The sequence below is a fragment of the Nilaparvata lugens genome, chromosome 3 (genome assembly GCF_014356525.2).
Source record: "Nilaparvata lugens isolate BPH chromosome 3, ASM1435652v1, whole genome shotgun sequence".
Classification (NCBI taxonomy): domain Eukaryota; kingdom Metazoa; phylum Arthropoda; class Insecta; order Hemiptera; family Delphacidae; genus Nilaparvata; species Nilaparvata lugens.
In genome coordinates this window covers 74994451-75015880 of record NC_052506.1, presented here as the reverse complement: position 1 = coordinate 75015880, position 21430 = coordinate 74994451, and the positions used below count along the sequence as shown (strand labels likewise).

Sequence of the window (21430 nt, the reverse complement as noted above, 5' to 3'; positions counted from 1 at the left end):
CACAATTTGTGTTCACAGTTTGAGCTCAAGAGAAACTAGAAAAGAAAAAATATTATAAGAAAAAATGTCATATTGACACCAACTTTATGCTATAAGTCAGTTTACAACAGATACAGAAGTGGTTCAGAAGATAGGGATAAAACAGGTAATCTAGCTATCTGGCTTGTCACTTTGTCACTTGATTGGCAGTGTAAGGTGGGGGGTGTTTAATAAAGTTCAATCAGATTATTATATAGATAAGAATATTCTACTATCCGACTGCGACTGAAATGAAAATAAAAAATATTTTCATTAACTACGGTAGTAGGACAAGGAAAGTAAAATACGTCTACATAATAATAATAATGGTTCTGTTCATTAACACAGACATGGGCATGTCCCATCAACACACAAATACTCACACAAGAAACAATCAAGCAGCAGCAAGTGCACTATTGCGAGAAGTAGCTTGGAAAGTAAATTAAGTTACATTCAATGTGTCTTGATTTACATAAACATAAAGTATAGTCTTGTCATTGTCGACTCCTTTAAAATATCATTTATAAGTTTAAACAATTTTTTTTCGTTGGTTCGGAAAGCACCTTAAGCTGTAGGTCAGCTTGTCTCTCATAAACATCCCTCCCAACAACACGCACAAGCTCATGTGGGCATCATCCTTAGAAAAAAATTGATCCTGTAATACTATGTATTTGAAAACATCCAAGTATTGAGATTCGTTCAATCAACTGTAAAATAAAATTAAAAATAAATCAATTTATTTTCCATTTTTTACAGTATATGCAAAGCATGAAATTACCATAGTTACGGAAATAATTACAAGATAACTAAAAATCACAATCATACCCTAAAGAACGTTACAGAAATAATCCTAAAGGTTACAAAAACCTGTTTGGGCAGAAAAAGGAAGTGTACAGTTAACACAAAGAAAATTGAGAAAGAGAAAAAAATGATAATGAAACTAAAAAGACAAAAAAGGAAAGAGAACTTCAGTATTAGTTGAACACTATAAAAATACTAACAATATTACACAATAACATTACGAACTAAAAATAAAAGTCGCGCTTACCATTTGTAAAAAAAAATGGAAAAACAAGAACAATAACAACAGAATTGATTGGGAATTTACACCTCATCTTTGTCATATGCACATTAATATAAAAGTACCTAGTATTGTAGTGCTTCTACTAACAACAAGATGTGTACTAAGAGAAAGAGACTTACTTGATAGAGAGCAAAGCCCATTCAATATAGATTATTATTTTAATGATGAATGGAAGGAAAATAATAAAAAGAAAATGCATTGGAAAAATAAAGTATATTGATAACTAAAAATGTAAATCATTGGTACAATAATTTATGGAAAAAACAACAATTTACTATCATAATTATAACGAATAAAGTATACAGGAGGTGGTGAAAGATATTGCATAAAGAATAACTCAAAAGCAAATTTGAATGTTCAAAAAATATTACCGTATATTCAATAAATGATAACAAATCAGTCTTTTAACTTCTTGAAGTAAAAACTTAATGACTTACATAATTATCATTGGTATCATTTGCAATCATTAGAGCTGTATTTACACCAAAGTTATTAACAAAATGTTAATTTTGTTTGTATATGTACATCCCTATAGATTCTATTAGATTGAACTCGACAAACACATATGCTCATCATGTGTATGAAAAAACTACTTTATAATGACTTTAAAAATCTGGTCCGTGATCTTGGATCCGCCATATTGAATGCAGCTTCATTTTTTTAAATAGGAAGGTGGTCATGTGATACATGATTTCGATACAGAATTTCAAGAAAAATTGAATGGCGAAATCCGCACATCTATATATCAAACCGTTTAGAAGATACTCACATTATTAATCAATACCACTCATGTATTTCATTTCTGATTTGCATGGTACTGATTGATAATGTGAATATCTTCTGAACGGTTTGCGATATCGATGTGCGGTTTTCGCCATTCATTTTTCCTTGAAATTGCGCATCGAAATCATGTATCGCATGACCACCTTCCTATTTAAAAAAATAAAGTTGCATTCAAAATGGCGGATCCAAGATGGCGGACCAGATTTTTAAATTCATAGTAAAGAAGTATTTTCAATTCGAGTAGCATCCCCAATCACACCCACCTTGGAATCACTTCTTTTTATGAGATACTAAGCCGTTCTCAGACTTTTTTCTCTCTTTTCTGCTTAGAATAGTATTGATTAATAATGTGAATATTTCCGAAACGGTCTGAGATATCGATATGCGGTTGTCACCATTCATTTTTTCTTCAAATTCCCTATCGAAATCATGTATCCGCACGACCACCTTCCTATTGAAAAAAAAATGAAGCTGCATTCAATATGGCGGTTCCAAGATGACGGACCAGATTTTTAAAGTCATTATAAAGTAGTTTTTTCAATTTGAGTAGGATCCCCAATAACACATAATCATAATATGATATATTAAGCCGTTCTCGGACTTTTCACCCATCCTGTATAATTCTAAATTATATATTGATTAAGAATAATGCAAAAATTTCTTTAGAATGAATGGAGAGGATATTATTGAATATCCTTTTCCAAGAACGGACGGTTATCTGTTGAAACTTCGCTGATTCATGTATTTAGAAGAATATATATATTTCAAAAAGATGAATTCTTCACTTCATACAGTGTAAAACTCATTGAATATTCAACTGTCTGTTATTTTATTCAATTTACTGTATGAGTTAGGCAACCAGCTTATATTGAAACGTAAATAAATAAATTATTAATCTAATTCTTTGAAAACTCTCCTGTAATATCATTACTTTTAAGAGTAAACACCTGCACATTTTGTAATTAATTTTTTGTGTAGATCATTATTGGAGCTATCTACTTCAATCTTCTTAGTTCCCTTCATTATCAGAACTGAGGTTCTCCTCAGGCAAAACGTCTATCTTTGATCTTCCTATCATTTCTCAACGGTACTTCTGTTGTCTTTTTTCAAAAGAAGTCCTTTTTCAAACTTCTGTTGTGAAATTTCAAGCATTACTCATGATACTTTTTTTTAATGTACAGCAGAAATTATTGTTTGAATGATAAACCAACATTGAAAAGTGACTGAGCTAAACGTTTACGCTGCTTTGTATCTGTTATCTCGTTATCTATCAACACAATACTGTTTACTGGCTTACCTCGACAATTTTGTAGCACACTTGCCAGAAAAACTTTGTATAGGCCTATTCATGAATAATTAATCATAAAATCTGTATATGCATGTACAAAAAGGCATTTCTGTATTATAGTTCAGTCTGTTGATCTTTGTAATATTAAGAGATTCTATACATAAGAACATAAAAATAGAATTGTCGCCTGTTCAATCTCTACAGGCTCTGCATTTGACTACTTATTATAGATGCATTGATTTTGTTTGAACGAGTAAGAATTTACTAGGAATCTGAAATCCATATTGATTTTTAATAGTTATAGATTTGAGTTCCTGATTCTCAATTAATTTGAAAACCACTGTCAGATCGAAAAAATATTATTCTTTAAAAATCTTCTATTATTCATTATTTTTTTGAGAGGACTGTTAATAAGCATTTTTCAAGTACTCATCAACTTCATGAATTTAAATGAACAATATGCATACATTTGTTATATCGCCCCCTGTGGGTTGGGGGAGCTTTGAGTTGATCATCGTACTCAAGAATATGTTGAAAACCAGAATTCACCCACAGTATCCATGCTTGTCTTAGGAAGCGACTAAAATGGACCTCAAGGCAACTCCAGAAGTAGCCTTGCCTTCAAACCCATGGGATCTGCCCCATCAGGGCAGTTTCGGAGGGCCAAAAAGAAAAACACAAGAGACCAGAGATGGGTGAAACAACAGGCACAAATGTAGGTCAAGAGGCTAAGTCAAAATTCAGGCAAAACTTCTTGGGAGAGGTGAGGCATTTTACCCTGCAGAGTTTCGGAGGGGCGAAAAGAAAACCCAAGAGACCAGAGATGGGTGAAACTCCAGGCACAAATGTGCGTCAAGAGGCTGAGTCTAGGGTGGCCGGGCGCCGGGCGCCCTAGAGGTAGTTTGGCGTACCCTCTCTCAGCGGAAGGACCTACAAAAAGACCAGGAGTGGAACTCACGTAGGTCACGAGTTTTGGGTGGAGTGACCAAACCTCACCACTGCTCAAAGAAGGACGGCTATCTAGGCAAAACTTCTTGGGAGAGGTGAGGCTTCTGACCCTGCGAAGTTTCGGAGATGCAAAAAGAGAAAACCCAAGAGACCAGAGATGGGTGAAACTCCAGGCAAAAATATGGGTCAAGAGGCTGAGTCTAAGGTGGCCGGGCGCCCTAGAGGCAACTTGGCCACCCCTTCCTCAGCGGTAGGACCTTCAGAGTAGGCCTGGAGTGGAACTCACGTAGTTCACGAGGACTAATCAGTATGAATAGTCTGCCAAGCATATCGCACTGGATTGCAAGAACAAGCAACCGGGTGATGAATGAAATGTTGGTATAGGGAAAACTCCTGGTTCTTGGTTCAAAACACAGGTATTGGTTTGCTCAACTAACATACTACTTGGGAACACAATAAGCTTCGGTTGATTTGTGGGATTCTTTGAACCTTTGGATCCTTGAATCCGTTCCTTAAAAAACAATAAACAATAAAAAATTTGTTATATCAAAATTAATTTCGATGAGCTATAGTAATACGAGGAAAGGTAAAAAATGTCTTAGATTGATCTAAAAAAAATGTTTTACAAACATCTAAGGTGTGATAATCGAAAAACGGTTGGAATAAACTTTGTAAACAAGGCCTAATCTTTCTTTGCCTAATCAGATCAATCTAGTTGAGAAATGACTGCAGGAAAACGCCGAAACCACAGAAAATAACTTAGGCCAGGAAAACTCATTCTCTTCTACTTTGGTAAACAGAGATAGAGTTGATCAATAACCATTTGTGAAATGCATAATTCCAAGATATAATTTTTTTAATGTGGTCTTCAACTACAAAAGATAATAGCTTATTCAATCCCTTCAAAAGATAATAGCTCAACATTGGATATTGTAAACTAGCCATGTAGATCTAGATCTAACTTACTTATCACTAATTACCTAACTAACTAAATTATCTAATTACTCTATGATAATAGCCAAAAACCATAAACAAAGCATTTAAAAAATATATACACGCAACGTCAGTAACCTCTATTTATTATAAAGTCTAGAAATTAATTGATATTCGCGGCTTAAATGTATCAATTTACTGTCACATTTATTTTAGATTGTATACAACGTCTTAGACCGAACGGTCTTGTCATCTTGAAAATTTCGGATTGAGCTTGAAACATTCTCATTCTTCTCCCTTCATTCATCTTCTTTGATACCGTAACTCAAGTTGTCGAGTTACTAGCGGATAAACGAGAAAACAACTTTCACAGACAAGATAGGGGGTTAATGGGGTTATTCTCATTGAAAGTTTATGGAGAAAATTTGTATTCTCAATAAATTATCATAAAGGATCCTATCCAGATAAGCAATTTGCTGAGAGGAAAATTTCTGTACTCTTAAGTATTGATATGTACTTTAATTTTCTATTTTCCGTACTCTTAAAATTTCGCTTACATGCCTTATATGCACCAAATTACTGTAATAGTGCTTGTATAGTAAAATAGTAATTTCTAATAACTGGTGACCATTGATGATCTATGATACTTTTCAAAGAATTGAGGAACACAATATCTGCAAATCTTTTCATACAATGAAATTAGCAATGCCAAAGCTCAATACCAATGGCTTGCTACCAGGATAGAAGGAGAATAGAATGAAGGGAGTCCTTCTTTTCAAAAAGTGATACTAAAGAACTAAAGTGATGACAAAAGTGGAATCGTCTGTATTGTCTGTCTGAACTGTCAGTATTTATGCTTGAATTTGTTTGAGCTGTCTGTCTGAATGCCTTCTCTTTATTGTTTCCTTCACTCATTCTTTTCCTAGAGTTCTAGGTCTATTCAGTTTAAATGTAAAGTCAGAGATAATTTTCTCAAATATAGTGAATAGGCCATTTGGAGGCATTTCGGGACACATGTGGGCGTCAATTTCTGAAGAGAAAAAGATTTCTATGCATTGGATTATGTATAGAAATCTTTGGGACTCACGAAAATTGTTCGACTTCAACTATTGACTGAAGAAGTCTGAATGACTTCTTATTCTTTGTTCCAAGTCCCCTTAGAACAGACCCTTCTATCTTTGACTGAAGAAAGATTCAGTCTATAGTCAAAGCTTCTTTTCTTGCCAGTTGTGTGGAACATTTCAGTCGTAGATATATTCGTTGGCTGAAGTATTCACCAAGGATTCCTTTTCATCGACGGTAATTCTGCGTTCAAGCTTAATAATATAATTGATAACTGCATCTGATTGCCTATCTATAAATAAGTCACTGCGAACTGAGTCAGAGAATACTGTAAGGAATTCCACGTAATTCTCGAGAGTTCAATGAACTCGTGTTTCAATATAATAGAGAAACCCACAATAATATTCACCTTTCAATATTGCTCTTGGATTCTCGCAACCGTAGAATTTACATGGTAGTGTCATTTACGAATTACGAATTCAGTTATATCTGCTATTCATTCACTATCGTAAATGAATGTTTTCAAGAAGTAGGAGCTTATAATATATATTGAATTCATTCACTATTGTAAATGAGTGTTTTCAAGAAGTAGGAGTTTATATATTGAATTAACAATCCTTTTTAACATCCCAAGAACGCTGAACTAAAATACAATAAAAAAGTAACTGTTACGAATTCAATTTTTTTTAATTATTTACATGAATTTTAAATTAATTTAAATAATAACAGGCCAAAACTAGTTGTATCTTCAAAAACTACTACTAAATACTAGTACTACTCTATCAAATTACAAAAACTATCAAGTCTCGCTATAATAATAAATCAATAACAATGAAAGATCATTTTGTTCTCGAATATTCAAATTCAATTCCGTATCAATAGCCTAATAGGATATTTTACAGAACCACTCCTACTAGATAAGGGTTATACTATAGATAAGAATGAAATATGATAATAAAAGTCTTTGAAGAAGTGTTTTTAAGACTAAAGTTTCTAAACTGTTTTGATAAAAAAAATTAATTTCGTGAATGCCATGCGTTCAATAAATTAATCATTGTATTCTATGAGGATAAAAATATTTGAGACCAAAATATCTTCAAAAATACGTAAAAATGATACACTTCTTTGAAATGTTACGCCTGATGTTCATTTTGTCAGTTCTAGAGCCAATTGACTAGACGATCATGTATCGTTGCGTCCTTTTGAATGAAGCTGCCGCTAGAAAGCCAGGCGCTTGCAAACATGCGAGCCGAGTTTGTCAGAAGCCCTCGCTAGATGGCTTCCAGTATTGCCAGAAGCATATTTTTGATGATATAAATGCTCCTTTCAAAGTTTGCGGCTATGTTTATCCGATAAATGGCAAAAAATGTACGCAGCCTGCCCCCAAAGGCGATAGAAAGGAAGGAGGGTGAGTTCGTACTTATTAATATGTTATCATGATAATTCCTGTAATTTCGCTGAAGAATATTGTAAGAGTATTGAAGACATAATTTTGACTTCTGGTGCCCTCTGCAATGTAAAACATACTGCATGTAATGAACTATGTGAAACATTCTCCGACATGCATTCACAACTAAGTGGGTGAAAAATAATTTATTACTGATTAAGATGAATTAACGTGATCGTGATCAAATTCAAATTTATTCAAATCTTAAACGAAAATTTATTGTCTTTTTCCTTAGGGCTACTTTTGAATTATAAATAAAATATAAATCTGAGTACCCTTTTTAAATTATTTCATCACGAAAATGGCTTGAAAATGGCATTAGAAGCAAAACATGTCGTGATGAAATAATTTAAAAAGGGTACTCACATTTATATTTTTATTTATCTTGAACGAAAACCTTGAATCTGGGTTGAAAACTACTGAATCAAGTGGAATCCTTGTTCATTGAAAATTATTGATAAATTGTAATTTTGGTTTGTGTGCATTAATAAGAATATAAATTTATTATTCTTGTCATTTTTACTTCAAATCAAATTTGTAATTTTCAGATTCTGTGCAATACATGCTAAAAAATCGCAGTTACTGCGACAGAAAGCAGGAGGACGACATTGCCCACCTCAGACAATAGAGAATCTGCTTTCATCCCTGGCACATTATGCTCCTAGCTCGTCAACTGAACTTCCCGGCGAAGAGGAGAGTGATAACAATGTACAATGTGTCAAAAATCCTTTCGGTAAGCACAGCTCATGTACTCATTCATTCATATTAACTAGCACACATGATTACAATAATTGGGAGAAAAAACCTTGTTTCACTTCAGAATTTTGATAATGTTTTCCAAAAATAGTATTAAGTTCATAATGAAATTTATTGTTCATTAGTAAGTCGATTATTGACAAGTTGTAGTTTTCGTAGCCTGTATTTCCTATTTTGATGGAATTGCAAATTATTCTGATTATTTGAAGTGAAGGTCGATGACCTCTCAGGTTACCTAGAAATTATTTCTGGAGTTTGTTCTTCTCATGACGTCACGTTGGATCCTCAAACACCAATGTCAGGTCATTGAACTCTACTGAAGAGGTTTCAACAACATTCAACATGCTCTATGTATTCCACCAACTAGTTGACAAGATTAAAATATGGTAAACAAGACAAGGAGCCATTTTCGAAAAAGTTAATCTTTATGCATTTCCAAGTCTGATGGTTATAGTTTCACGATTCAATTTCTAGAATGAATTAAAATAGCTTATCCTTGGAAAACCCATTATAAATTTCACAATAAAAGTATATCATATATAAGTTCACAATAAATAAGATGTATATCAATTGAACTTCAAAAAACAATTCCACTTCTTCAACAAATTTAAATCAAGAAATGTAGTTAGTTGTTCACCAAGTATATCATTCTAGAATCAATTGTTGGTTCTTATTTCTGTAGTCTAGTTTTTATTTTTTCTTAATCCTATTGGAGAAAATTAGTGAATAAAAAGTGGAGGATTAGATTGCAATTTGCATGTTTGTAGTTGGAATTGATGCGAATAAAGTGAACTCGTGCGGCAATCGAATCTTGGACTACGTGAGTGAGTCGGACTCGGACGTGGAGCCGACCACGTTGGACAGTGTCTGGAAGGATGCCGATCGCGACTCTTCCGATGCTGAGAGCATCGACAGTCACGAGGAAGATCCTCTCAAGTAGGCCTAATCTATTCTATCAATTATATTAAAACATAATTTCCTTCCTAGTCTTTGCTAGACTAGACTAGTTTTAGTTTATTAATATTAGATTAAATATTCACGGTTTAATACAATAGTCAAGAGAAGATTTTATTTTTTTGATAAGATACATTTCTGTGGGTAGATGACACAAGCTGATAAGTCATGATTTGTAAACTTTTCAGGAGAGCAAGTTTGGAAGTTTGGCATAGCTGCAAAAATTATCTATCATATTTTTTCTTACCCATTTCACACTAATATAATCAGCTGATCTTTGACTATTTAAATATAAAATATCAAGGAATGAAACATTTATTTAAATTAACTATTGAGAATTTTTGCAAGTGATGTCAGAGATAACATGTTTTGCCATCTGCCAAATGTTTCAAATCACAATGTAACAGTATAAGAAATATCTTAAAAATCGTTTATTTAGAAATTTGAATATATTTTTTAACAATTAATTGATATTATTTACAAGTATTGATCAAGTTAACCAAACTTGAACTCTTTGCAAAGTTGTATGGGTTATGTAGCTCTAAATATAGGTTATTGATTTTCAGATTTTATAATAGCCTACCAGTACATACACTTATCAAATTTTGCCATCTTTTGATAATTGGATTCTAATACAAAACGATAGAAGAGTGTTGAGATATATGTACTTATCAATATTTGTCAACTTAGGGATTGGAAGAAAATGCTCTATCAGGCTTGAGCAAGGCCTATATCTCAGCTATTTACAGAGATACAACATATTTAGTTATACCATCTTATAGATCTAATTTTTCTGAACACAACCATATGCATAACTCAATATGGTCAAAAATGTGACTTATCAACTTGTGTCATCTACCCACTGATTTATAAGATGACAAGATATATTTTATGTAATTGACATTATATAACCCCCATCCCCCCTCCATTACTAAAACCTGATACAGTACTTCTACACTATCTCTTTGTTGTGTTATTCAATTTCTCAAAAGTATTATTTATTTATGTGTTGTCTTTAAAAAATGATAGATGATTATTATTAGTATTATTTTATATTCAACAATTCTTTTCAAACAGTGAATATAATAATAATAAACTTTATCGTAAAAAATGCATACAAATTAATACTCAATCATGTAGAGCATAAACTAATAATATAATAATAATAATAATAATAATAATAATAATATAATAATAATAATAATAAAAATATGAATATATTACAAATAAGAATAAGTATATACATTTAATTCTCTTGACAATAAATACTCTCATGCAAGGGAAGCTTCCCTGTACGCATGGAGGAGTTGCTGCAGACCATAGAAACTTTCTTATAGTAAAAAAAAATCAATTCAACTATATAGCAGTCCTATATAGTAAAAAAATATCCAACTATAACGGTATAGATTATTTGCTCTTGTTGAGAAGTCACATTCAACAATTTTTGAAATGTATGATTAATTTCTGTAATTATTAACTAATGATGCAAAATTATATTTTTTAAATCACTATTTCGTTACTTTCAGAGTGATTCTAGTAATCAGAGTAGTTAATATTTGTATGTCAAAAAGTTGTGGCGGGGGGGTAAATTCATCTAGAAATACTATTACTACGATCGGTTAACCAGAGAATTCAAATTATGATAATTTATTCCTCTATGAGTAGAAGGCAAGCAGGAAAGTGAACTTCAAATAATCATAAATTATTTATCAGTATTCGATATTATTACATTGGAATCGTCTCTGCAATACAATGTAGAAAGTCCATCCAAAGTCTATTCAAAGTAAATAATTGCCGTTAGTCATTATTCCAGGAGAGTAAACAGCAATCCAATAATTCCTGCTCAATAGTTTAATCTCCTCCTTTTAATCTTATCTTGGGAAAGTTTATTACACAATATTGTTATTAACAGTAGCTTGGAAAGGAGATAACCCGCCAGTGGTTGGCATTATTAGAACAAGTATTGCAGTACTAGCAATCGATATCAATTCCGATAAACTCTTATCTTTAGAACTACGTAAACATCATTAATGAAGTATCTCTCATGAAATGCTAATATAATTTTCTATTTTTGATTGTAATGCTGCTCTTGCTGCAGATCCTTACTCCGGCCATATCCTGACGATCAATATGCACGTAGGCCATACTTCAATATCGAATAACCTACTTTTCAATGAGACTTGCTTTGTAAGCCTCTATATGTTGTATTTTTTCTATTGCTGGACGCGCAATTAAAAAAGGAACATACCTGTCAAATTTCATAAAAATCTATTACCGCGTTTCGCCGTAAATGCGCAACATATAAACATTTGAACATTTAAACATTTAAACATCAAGAGATATGCCAAACCGTCGACTTGAATCTTAGACCTCACTTCGCTCGGTCAATTAAACTGACTGAAGCGATTCAATTTAATTTATCCTAATGACAACTCATTTTGAATAAGATAATTCTGGATAATCAAATTATTAATCGATTCATCGTTGATTTGATAACTTGGTAAAAAAGTATTATATAGGTGATCATGTCAATAATTATTCTTGAGTAACTAATGTGCTTATTCGTGACAAACATTTCAATTGTTGCGAATATTTCAGACATGCAGGAGTGTATACAGCAGAGGAAGTGGCTGGTATCACGAGAGAGAAACTCATTCGATTAAAAGCTCTGTACGTTGAACAACTGAAGCGCCTTCATCATATATTGAAAGAGAAGAAACGAAAATATCATTACAATTTGTTGAAAGAAAAAGAAACACTCGGTAAGGTGATATCATAATTTTTTAGTTCGAAATTAGTATGTTGTACTAGGAGCATCATATTGTATCATATATTTATTTAGAATTCATTTCAAAGTGGAAATTCACAACAGCCGATTATATTCGATTCGCCATAAACTATCTCAGATTGAAATAAATAAATAAATAGATAATACAGTTATTTCCTTCAAAACAAAATTCCTTCTTCTTCCCAAAATTTCCTTCAAATCTTCACTACTATAGTATACATTCTATGATATCTTTAAGAGACACATAATTATTCTCTTTAGTTATAATTGTTGCTGGAAACGCTGATTTTATAGTTATTTATTCATCCAGAGACTTAGAATAAAACGTTTTATTTTTAAGGGAAATGCAATAGTTTGTCTCAGGGAAATTGTCACCTTTCAATTACCCTTAGGAGAGAAAGATATTTCAATTAATTATTAAAAACTAATTTTTTATCTTCACTAATATAACGATACACATGTATTATTTAACTATGTATTTATAATATAAGTGATGCAGAAATATGTAATGTTGAATGTTATTATTCCATTGCAGCAAGCATACATAGTCAGAGCAAAACATCTCCAAAGGAACTCAAACTCTATGAAAAATTGAAAGCTCTCAATCGATTCCATAAGCACAGTGGGCTTGAAGCGGTCATGCATCATAAAATCAAAGAAAAAAGGAATCAGGTAAACACTTGCAAGTACCGTATTCATCACTATTTTTGTATTTCCCCACACTTCTCGTTCTTTGTTGGCCTGGTATACTGTCATAACTTTTTTTACGTGCCGCCAACACTCAACTACTCTCTAAACATTACTTATGGTTTTTCAATCAAATTAAATTATTTTATTCTCATGTGTTTTAAGCATATTCTCTCAGAATACCATAATTTCTTGATTGTTCCTGCGATTTCGAGTTTTGGAAAAAACTCACTTTCGTAGCTTATTAATCTCATTATACAAAATGAGATTAGTTTAATTACTCACTTTCGTAGCTTTTTTCCAAAACTCGAAATTGCAGGAACTTATATTCTAAGTTTGCATAAGATTGTGTACCATTTTGGAAGAGTTTTTCAGTTCTCATGCCTTTTACATGCTATCTGTTCTTTATACACATAAAATTATCTGCAATAGTCCATTCTATAGTGAGGTCCACGTTATAATGGCAGTGGAGAAAGGTAGGAGAAAAACGTTGCCGAACCTATGTCTTGTCAATGCCTTCTATAGACGGTAGTAGATACAGGTTTATTGATGTAATATTAACCTTCATTCTCGTTTAAAATAATCAATTATACTTTATTAAGCATATGATTATATTTTTTAATAATTTCATAATGAATTTACATAATTAAGATGAAATATTCTGTCAATTGATTATTCATTTTAAATTTTCAAAAGACGATCTGGCAACAGAGCAAAGCGAGAAAGAGATAGCGCTATCCGCTTTGTTGAATGATAGACAAGGATAGCAATACCATTGCTAATCAAACACTGCTGCCATTATAACGTGGACCTCACTATAGGTATTTTGTATACGGTGACCAAACATTGTGGGTGTGGGACATTCCTAAATATCGGAAAATTGATACTACGTTTTAATGTATTTATTATAATACAAGTACATGGTTTTACAATAAATTATAATTCTGTCTTACTATTAGTCGAATGCTTGCTGGGTGCAAAATTTTAACGGTAGTCGATGAATCAGTCAAATAGTAATTGAGTTCTATAAATATTAGGTCAATAACCTTCTTAGTTGACAAAGAGCTAATTCAAATTTAATAAAGCTTTATTCATAAATGAAGGTCAATAAAGTATTAATTTGAATGAAAAATGAGGGCTTATAAAACCTCCTTGCTCTTAGATACTGCTTTTTTGCTATATTTATGTTGAAAAGAAAAAATACCAAAACTTTGACTTCCTTCTAATAGTTATGTTGTCCCGATTTTAAATCAAAATATGATCACCTTAATTTTGTTTAAATTATACCATAATATTATTCATCATTGTATTTCTACTTGATACTTATCATTATTATTTGGAGTTTTTATTTTGTAAGGCTGTTTATAGTACCTATATTGAATTGTATGTGTATAACTCGCTTCATCTGATTATAATTTACTAGAAGAACTCATTATACAAAATGAGATTAGTTTAGTTAGTCAAAATGAGATTAGTTCAATTGTTTGCGATTAAAGGCAAATATTCCTATCCCATCTGCTGTGAAGCTTCAGAACAATTAAGATGTAATATTAGCTCTTATACTCCTCACTCCTCCCTTGAAAGATGTTGTCAAACATTTCCATAATTTTTCATCATTTTTCACCCAGAACAGAGTACTTTTGTGGAGCCTACATATTACATATACTCATTCAATTGGACCGGCACAGTTATTTAATAAACTGTTTGGAAATTTTATGCATCGAATAAATATATTTTCAGTGTTTTTTTTTATATTTTTGGACGGCAAATTTTTGTGAAATTATATGAATTACCATAACCTCATTCAGACTGGCTCATCAATTATCCAAATTTGGGAGGGAAATAGTTTTGTATTAATTCTGTTGTTGCTTTCCCAGTCATTGTTTTGATGTTATGCATGTGCAAACAAAATAAATAAATAAACCTAACTAGAGTTCTAAATAAATAACCCTAGCTAGAATTCTAATACTCAAGGACCCTATTAAATAATTGAAATTGTCAAGTTGAACTATTTATTGATCGTCAATAGAATCAAGTTTAACTATAATGTACAATTTTTATTTTCAGGCAAAGAAAATGAGAAAATTCAAAAGATCTCGTCTACTGGATGTAAGTAACTGACAAATCTTCTTAAAATTATATGTCAATACATTTTTTCTGATATTTCAAAAAAATTTACTGCAAATTGATCCATTTCTTATTGCATTTACATGAATTTACGAATCAGCATACTTTCTACTTAGAAGACTTGGTGATTTCATTTTGAAGTGTTGAATTGAAATCTGATTGTTCCAATCGCTTAATAGTAAATTAAGGTCTCATTTAAAAAACTATTCATGAAATTCATGCTAGGGAGAGCAATCGCACAATTATAATAGTGCTAATATCATTATTATAATATACTGGAAAGTATTTCAAGTGTTGACGATTCCGACCCGGGTAAATATTATATTAAATTATCAATATTTAACTATTAAATATCAACTTAACTAACGTTATCGCACTTCATAATATACTGGAAAGTATTTCAAGTGTTGAAGATTCCGACCCGGGTAAATATTATATTAAATTATCAATATTTAACTATTAAATATCAACTTAACTAACGTTATCGCACTGTCTATAGTTTTTTCTGGTTCTCCTTTCATTGATTACGTTATATTATGGTGTAAGTTAACCGCTGTTAAATCGTATTTAATTGCATGTAAGCTCAATATGGATTAGAACTGAAAACTCATGCGCAGCATCTAATAAGATGCGAAAGTCCTCGCTCTATGCGAAAACTATGAATAGTAATTTAAATCAAATAGTAAAAAGCGGGATTTCTTATCTTGTCAGCATTTCTTGCTTGAAAAAGTTGTTGTAAATTCTGATGATTTTCTGCTGAGCATCAATTTAAATTAAATTTTCTAATCTTTCATTGTTCTTTGTTGTGAGCATATAGTTTGAAACTTTAATTTATAGTAGTATTTCCATTTCTGTATGCAGTATAGTGCATTAATTGCCTATTGCTTGTGTTTTGTAGCCGACGAGTGAGGTGACTGCGGCTCCAACAGTGAAATGCACTTTCTCCATTGGTGGTGTCAAGTGTGGACTCAAGACATTGCCTTCGTCCAAGTTTTGTCGAAAACACATCCTTCATGTAAGCTAATTGATTATTACTTGGCTCAATCCCCTCAATAATATGTACAATTCAGTCCAGTATCAATAAATCGGACAATTCAGTATTGTTTCCTAGATTTCTTTCTAGATTTTCTAGAAGTGAAACTTCTCGTTTTCCAATGATAGGCTAATTTTATTAGTCCTGTCACCTAACATCCTATGTTATTAATCACAAAGAAACGAAAGTGAAAATCTAAAATAAACTTCTTTCACTTACAAAAAAATATTCAGTGAAAATGTATTTTTGCTGATAGTGTCAATCATGTCTGGTATTGTACAGATTTTTCTCACGACGAGTCACACAAACCAGAGAGAGAATAAACTCTCACAATATTGCATCTGTCACGGTTGAATAAGGCTATCAACTTTTTGTCATTCCACAAAATTTGATCCTGGAAGAAAGTTATCAAGTATCAAACGTTTGAAAACTGGATTTTCCATGTGCATTTGTTGTATGGAATTCTGATCTGGGGTGATGCTCCTGGTGCTGAAAATGAATTACTGTGGCAAAAGAAAGCTCTGAGAAGAATGATTGGCATCCCATCCACTGAGTCTTGTAGGGATCATTTTGTACGCTTAGGTATACTCACTGTGCCATGTCTTTTCATTCTCAACTGTTTGCTTTTTGCTAAATGCAATCTTGATAAATTAAAGCAAAGAAGTGATATTCATAGTCATGTCACAAGAAATAGGTATCAGCTACAGGTAACGCAGGCTGGATTGACTAAGACTCAAATGAACTTTGATTATATGAGTATAAAATTACTTAATAAGTTACCACTAGATGCTAGAAATGTTACCTTTAGAAATTTTAAATTTTTAATGCTCAAGTTCCAGAAAGCCAAACCACTTTATTCACTTAAAGAATTGCAGGATCTGAGTATGGAGTGCCTTTCTTTTTCATTGCGTATTTCACTGTTCAAAGAATTCTATTCTATTCTAAAATGGATATTTCTTCAACTATTAACACAATTGGTGCCGGTTGCACGAAAGCCGGTCAAATTTTAATTGTGACTAATTTCACGAGAACCAATCTGAGAAGCCTTCTTTTCGAAAAAGCCTTCTCTGATTGGTTCTCGTGCTATTCATGAGGTAGAAAATTCATTAATAGATGAATGGATTAGGAAATGAATCCAGATAAGGGCTATCAAACATTGGTAACAGATAAAATAGCAGGAGGAAATTCGATTTAGGATATTCACAATCATTTGCCGGAGCCTGGGCTCAAACCTAGTCTCTCCAAATCTCCGTTAGATCATTTCAATCTCAACCTTAACTCCTCTAGTTTACCAGACCTTTGTATAGTAGCATTCATTATTCAAACTAAGTTGAACCAGTCAGGTAATGAAGATGGAAAGAACTCAACATATTGATTTTTTTATGTAGGCCTATGTACATTAATAATACATTTTCAACATTTTCAGAGTTACCATCGATCCTTATTAATGTCAATTTTCCATTGCTTATCAGGACCTATTGTTCTTATTATTACTGTATCACCAGTGCACAGGTTTTCCCTGCTTCACTTTGCATTCTGTTGCAGACATTGAGGTCCGGTTTCCGAGCTCGGGATTTAGCTAAGTTCTAGACTTTAACCGGCTTTAAACTCTGGAGTCAGAAAATTGGCTTTCCGAGTCAGAACGTTAACGTAGTCGAGGACTCAAATCCTGGAGTTTATAATTTCGCTTTCTGAGTGAAGGACTTATAAGTCCAGGACTTGAATTAGATTCTCGTCTCTTTCCGAGTCAAGGATTTATCAAAAATCGTCAAGTCCAGAACTTGAAACAGCGTGATTTTAAACCCTCGACTGGGGTAGGGTTTAAATTCAAGTTCTAGGCTTAACCGAGCAAACTCAATTCAGTTATTTTTTTTGAGTAGATGAATAGCCAAATAAATGTCATGGAATACCTAAATTATTTGAATTAGTCCATCTAAATCCATACTTTATAGTTTGCAAGTTTATTTCATGTTTCAAAAGGTTAGGTTTTGCTTTGAATTTATAGATCTACACCAAACAAAGAAATCGAAACGTATTTTTACAAAATAATTATTACAAAAATAGTTTGGGGAGCATTTGAATTATCCCGCTGCAATCAGCTGTTCTGCTATAGGCCTAATGCCAACAATACGACAGAAAAATATTGAGAATTTCCCTCATGTTTACTTAAGACTGTGCAAAGGCTAAAAATAAACTTTTTACTCATGATATTTTTCAAAGTTTTTCGATTTGTATATATATCATCAAGCTATCAAAATGAAAAAGTTTTCTCAGGAAAACATTTTTTTCCGATCATTACTTTTTGAGATATGAGCGACTGAAGTTTGAATTTTTGGGACAGAACATTTCAAATTCGTTACGATATAAATCCATGAGATTTAGAGGATGGATTCTTCATGGTATTGTTGATCTAGTAAAACAAAAATTTTCAGAAAATATCAATTTTTGGAAAAATTATTCAATTTACTAAAAATAACTAAACTAAAAGTTATTTTTGGTTAATTCTAGTAAATTGAATAACTATCTTAAAAATTGATATTTTCAGAAAATTTTTGTTTTACTAGATCAACAATACCATGAAGAATCTTTCCTCTAAATCTCATGGATTTATCTCCTACCGAATTTGAAATGTTCTGTCCCAAAAATTTAAAATTCAGGCGCTCATATCTCAAAAAGTAATGATCAGAAAAAAGTTTTCCTGAGAAAACTTTTTCTTTTTGATAGCTTGATAATATACAAATCAAAAAACTTTGAAAAATATCACGAGTAAAAAGTTTATTTTTAGCCTTTGCACAGCCTTAAATAAGTCGAGAACTTAATAGAGCCCGGAGTTTAGAACATAAACCTGTGACTCAGAAAGTTGATTTATCTCTTATTTAGTTTTGACACGAGAGCTTATTTTAGACCTGGACTCTGTAAGTCCTGGACTCTGTAAGTCCAGAACTTATAGATCCCGAGCTTGGAAACCGGCCTAAGTTTATCAAGATTGAGACATTAATTTCAGCCTAGTAAAATTCAGTTCACCTGAACTCTGTGTATTTTTAGAAATAGATGAGTTTTAAGACTCAAATAAAGGTTTATTTGATTTTCCAATTATGTTCAAATCTTTTTTACTGTATTTTTTATGATACGATTTCCTTATTATGTTGAGGAATCATTTTTTATATTTTATTTTTAGACGAAATAAATAAATAGGACTGATCAATTGAAAAGTTACAAACATTATTAATCGATGTATGTATTGGATTGAGAATGACTAATCTTGTAATATGCGTGTGTTCAGGATCCTCATCAAGTTCTTTTCCGACAATGCGGGTGCGAGAGAGCGGAGGTGGTGTGTCAAGAGCCAACGCTGGATGTGTTCGAAAAAGCCAGCTGCATGCTTCATGTCACTATTCCGCCGCTTCCCCAATTCAACTTTAAAGTAAGTCTCCAGAAATAGTATCTTCGTCAGAAATATTCTTCCACCGACAAAGCATTTACATCACAATTATTTTGTACTCAGTAAATTGTTTAAGATAAAACTCAAGAGTTAGATCACTCTAATATTTCAATAGTTTACTGTAATAGATTTTTAGTTTTAAAAGTCTGGTTAGATTGGATTTCTTTTTCTTTACATCATAATATTATTCAGTATATAAATGCATAGAACAAAACCCAAAGAATCTTACAGCATCAAAACGTAAAAGAACACTCGCATAAATCTGTAAATCGGTTATCAATGGGTGTCAAAAATTGAGTAGGAAATTGATAGTTGAACGAGTGCTAGTGAGTTCTCACTTTTGACTTACAAGAGGCCAAAGTCGTTGCCCGTCTGTATCTTGTACAAATACTTTAGAGAAAATCGATCAACCAGCTTCAAATTTTGAACACGTATTCTTCGAGCCTTTTTATAGGTCAAGTTCGTTGGACAAAAAAATTAGTCCTTCGTCCTTTTCGGGATAAAAAAGTAACATTGAAAGTGCATAAGAAAAAATTTGTTTTGATTCATTATTTAGTCAGATGGAATTAATTTCATGCTATTTCTATAATTTTCCCATTCATTTAAAAAAGCTGATGCTATTCGAGAGTTATCACACAGACTGACAGAATTTATGCGCTGACACATAATTTCAGCTGAATAATACACAACATATTTAATTTATAAGCTTCCGTTAAAGTATGTCTGTCTGTAACATACGCGTAATTAATAATACTACTTGTGATAGCAGTTGCTATGACTTTGACAAATTTGCTATGAAAAATGTTTTTTGTTCAGTGATTGAGTTCATTTGTGAGTAGAAGCTACTATTAGTGTTCAATAACACTTAATTATCCAATATAGGTACTCATTCATTTCATTTTTGTATCATTTATTAGCATCTTTAAATGTTGAGATCATTATTGAACCGGTTTGATATATCGATGTATGGGTTCCGCCATTAATTTGTTTTTGAAACTCTGTATCGAAATCATGTATCACATGACCACGTTCTCATTTGTAAAAATGAAGTTGGATTCAAAATGAAGCTCGATTCGAAATGAAGTTGGATCCATATGACGGATTCAGGATGGCAGACGAAGCTTTTGAAGTGACAGTAAGTATTTTTTTTCAATTGGAATAGGATTCCTTTGGAACCTACTGTCATATCATACTGTCTTGTAAAAGATATATTCAGCTGTTTCCATAATGATTCTCACCAACACTGTATAATTACAAGTTGCGGATTTCAGAGATCAATAAACCAGTTCATGAGCGAGTTCTTCAACCCAGGGGGTTGCTAGTATAGATAATTTTATAAAAACATTCAATTATACCTTTCTGGAATAACAGTATTTGACCCTGAAAAGACAATTATTATCTTTGAACATTTAATGTAATCTTTAAAGCATACTAACTAATATTAAAAAATAAGATTAATAAACTAATAAGATTAAGACTAATATTAATAAAAATTTGTAATGCAGACTAATATTTTTGAATCACATCTTATAGAAATGAGTTTTCCACATTATTTCAGTAAATTATCAACATATTCATTTGTAAAAATAAATAAAAGAAATATTGTTGGACAATATTATAATTAGTCTATATACTCTCTGTAAAACAAAAACATTAATCTTTTTTCAGGCAGGAGAGTTTTCCAGGTAAAAATCAAAACTGGGAAAATCATTCTCTCCTTCCAAAATTGTAATTTAGTCATTTCATATTGTGATTAACAAATATATCCAGCGGAGCATTTCACGTAACTCATCGTTGGATCTGTAGACCAGGAGAAGGAGAGCCCCATGATGAAGTGTTCCATACATTATTCTTGATCTTTAATTCATCTTGTTCGGGTCTCGTTCTTTGAATTAATTAGTTAAACCGACAATGCTGGTAATGTTTCTTTTATTTTGAACCTCATCAAGTCCACTTATATTTATATATTTGTTAATCACAATATTACCTTATCAAATATGTTCAATATACAGTAGAAACTTGTGATATCTTATGTCCTTCCAAATTGATTTAATTTCTATTTTCAGTGTCAGAAGTCAGA

General features: G+C 32.0%; 1 protein-coding gene across 9 annotated transcripts in view; it reads left to right on the top strand.

The window, feature by feature from the left end:
- The window catches only part of LOC111048866 (KAT8 regulatory NSL complex subunit 2), a 78770-nt gene that overhangs the window by 36430 nt on the left and 20910 nt on the right, over positions 1-21430 (top strand). For 4 of the 9 annotated variants that reach the window (XM_039424562.1, XM_039424554.1, XM_039424556.1 and 1 more), the window contains 8 exons: positions 7275-7524; positions 8112-8296; positions 9087-9255; positions 11872-12035; positions 12597-12733; positions 14816-14857; positions 15774-15890; positions 19192-19332. In XM_039424562.1, the coding sequence (XP_039280496.1) occupies positions 7301-7524; positions 8112-8296; positions 9087-9255; positions 11872-12035; positions 12597-12733; positions 14816-14857; positions 15774-15890; positions 19192-19332 (1179 nt within the window). In that variant the 5' untranslated portion in view covers positions 7275-7300. Of the gene's footprint in view, positions 1-18; positions 146-7274; positions 7525-8111; positions 8297-9086; positions 9256-11871; positions 12036-12596; positions 12734-14815; positions 14858-15773; positions 15891-19191; positions 19333-21430 lie in introns of those variants that run through there. The other 5 variants (XM_039424560.1, XM_039424559.1, XM_039424557.1 and 2 more) reach the window with 3 other exon arrangements.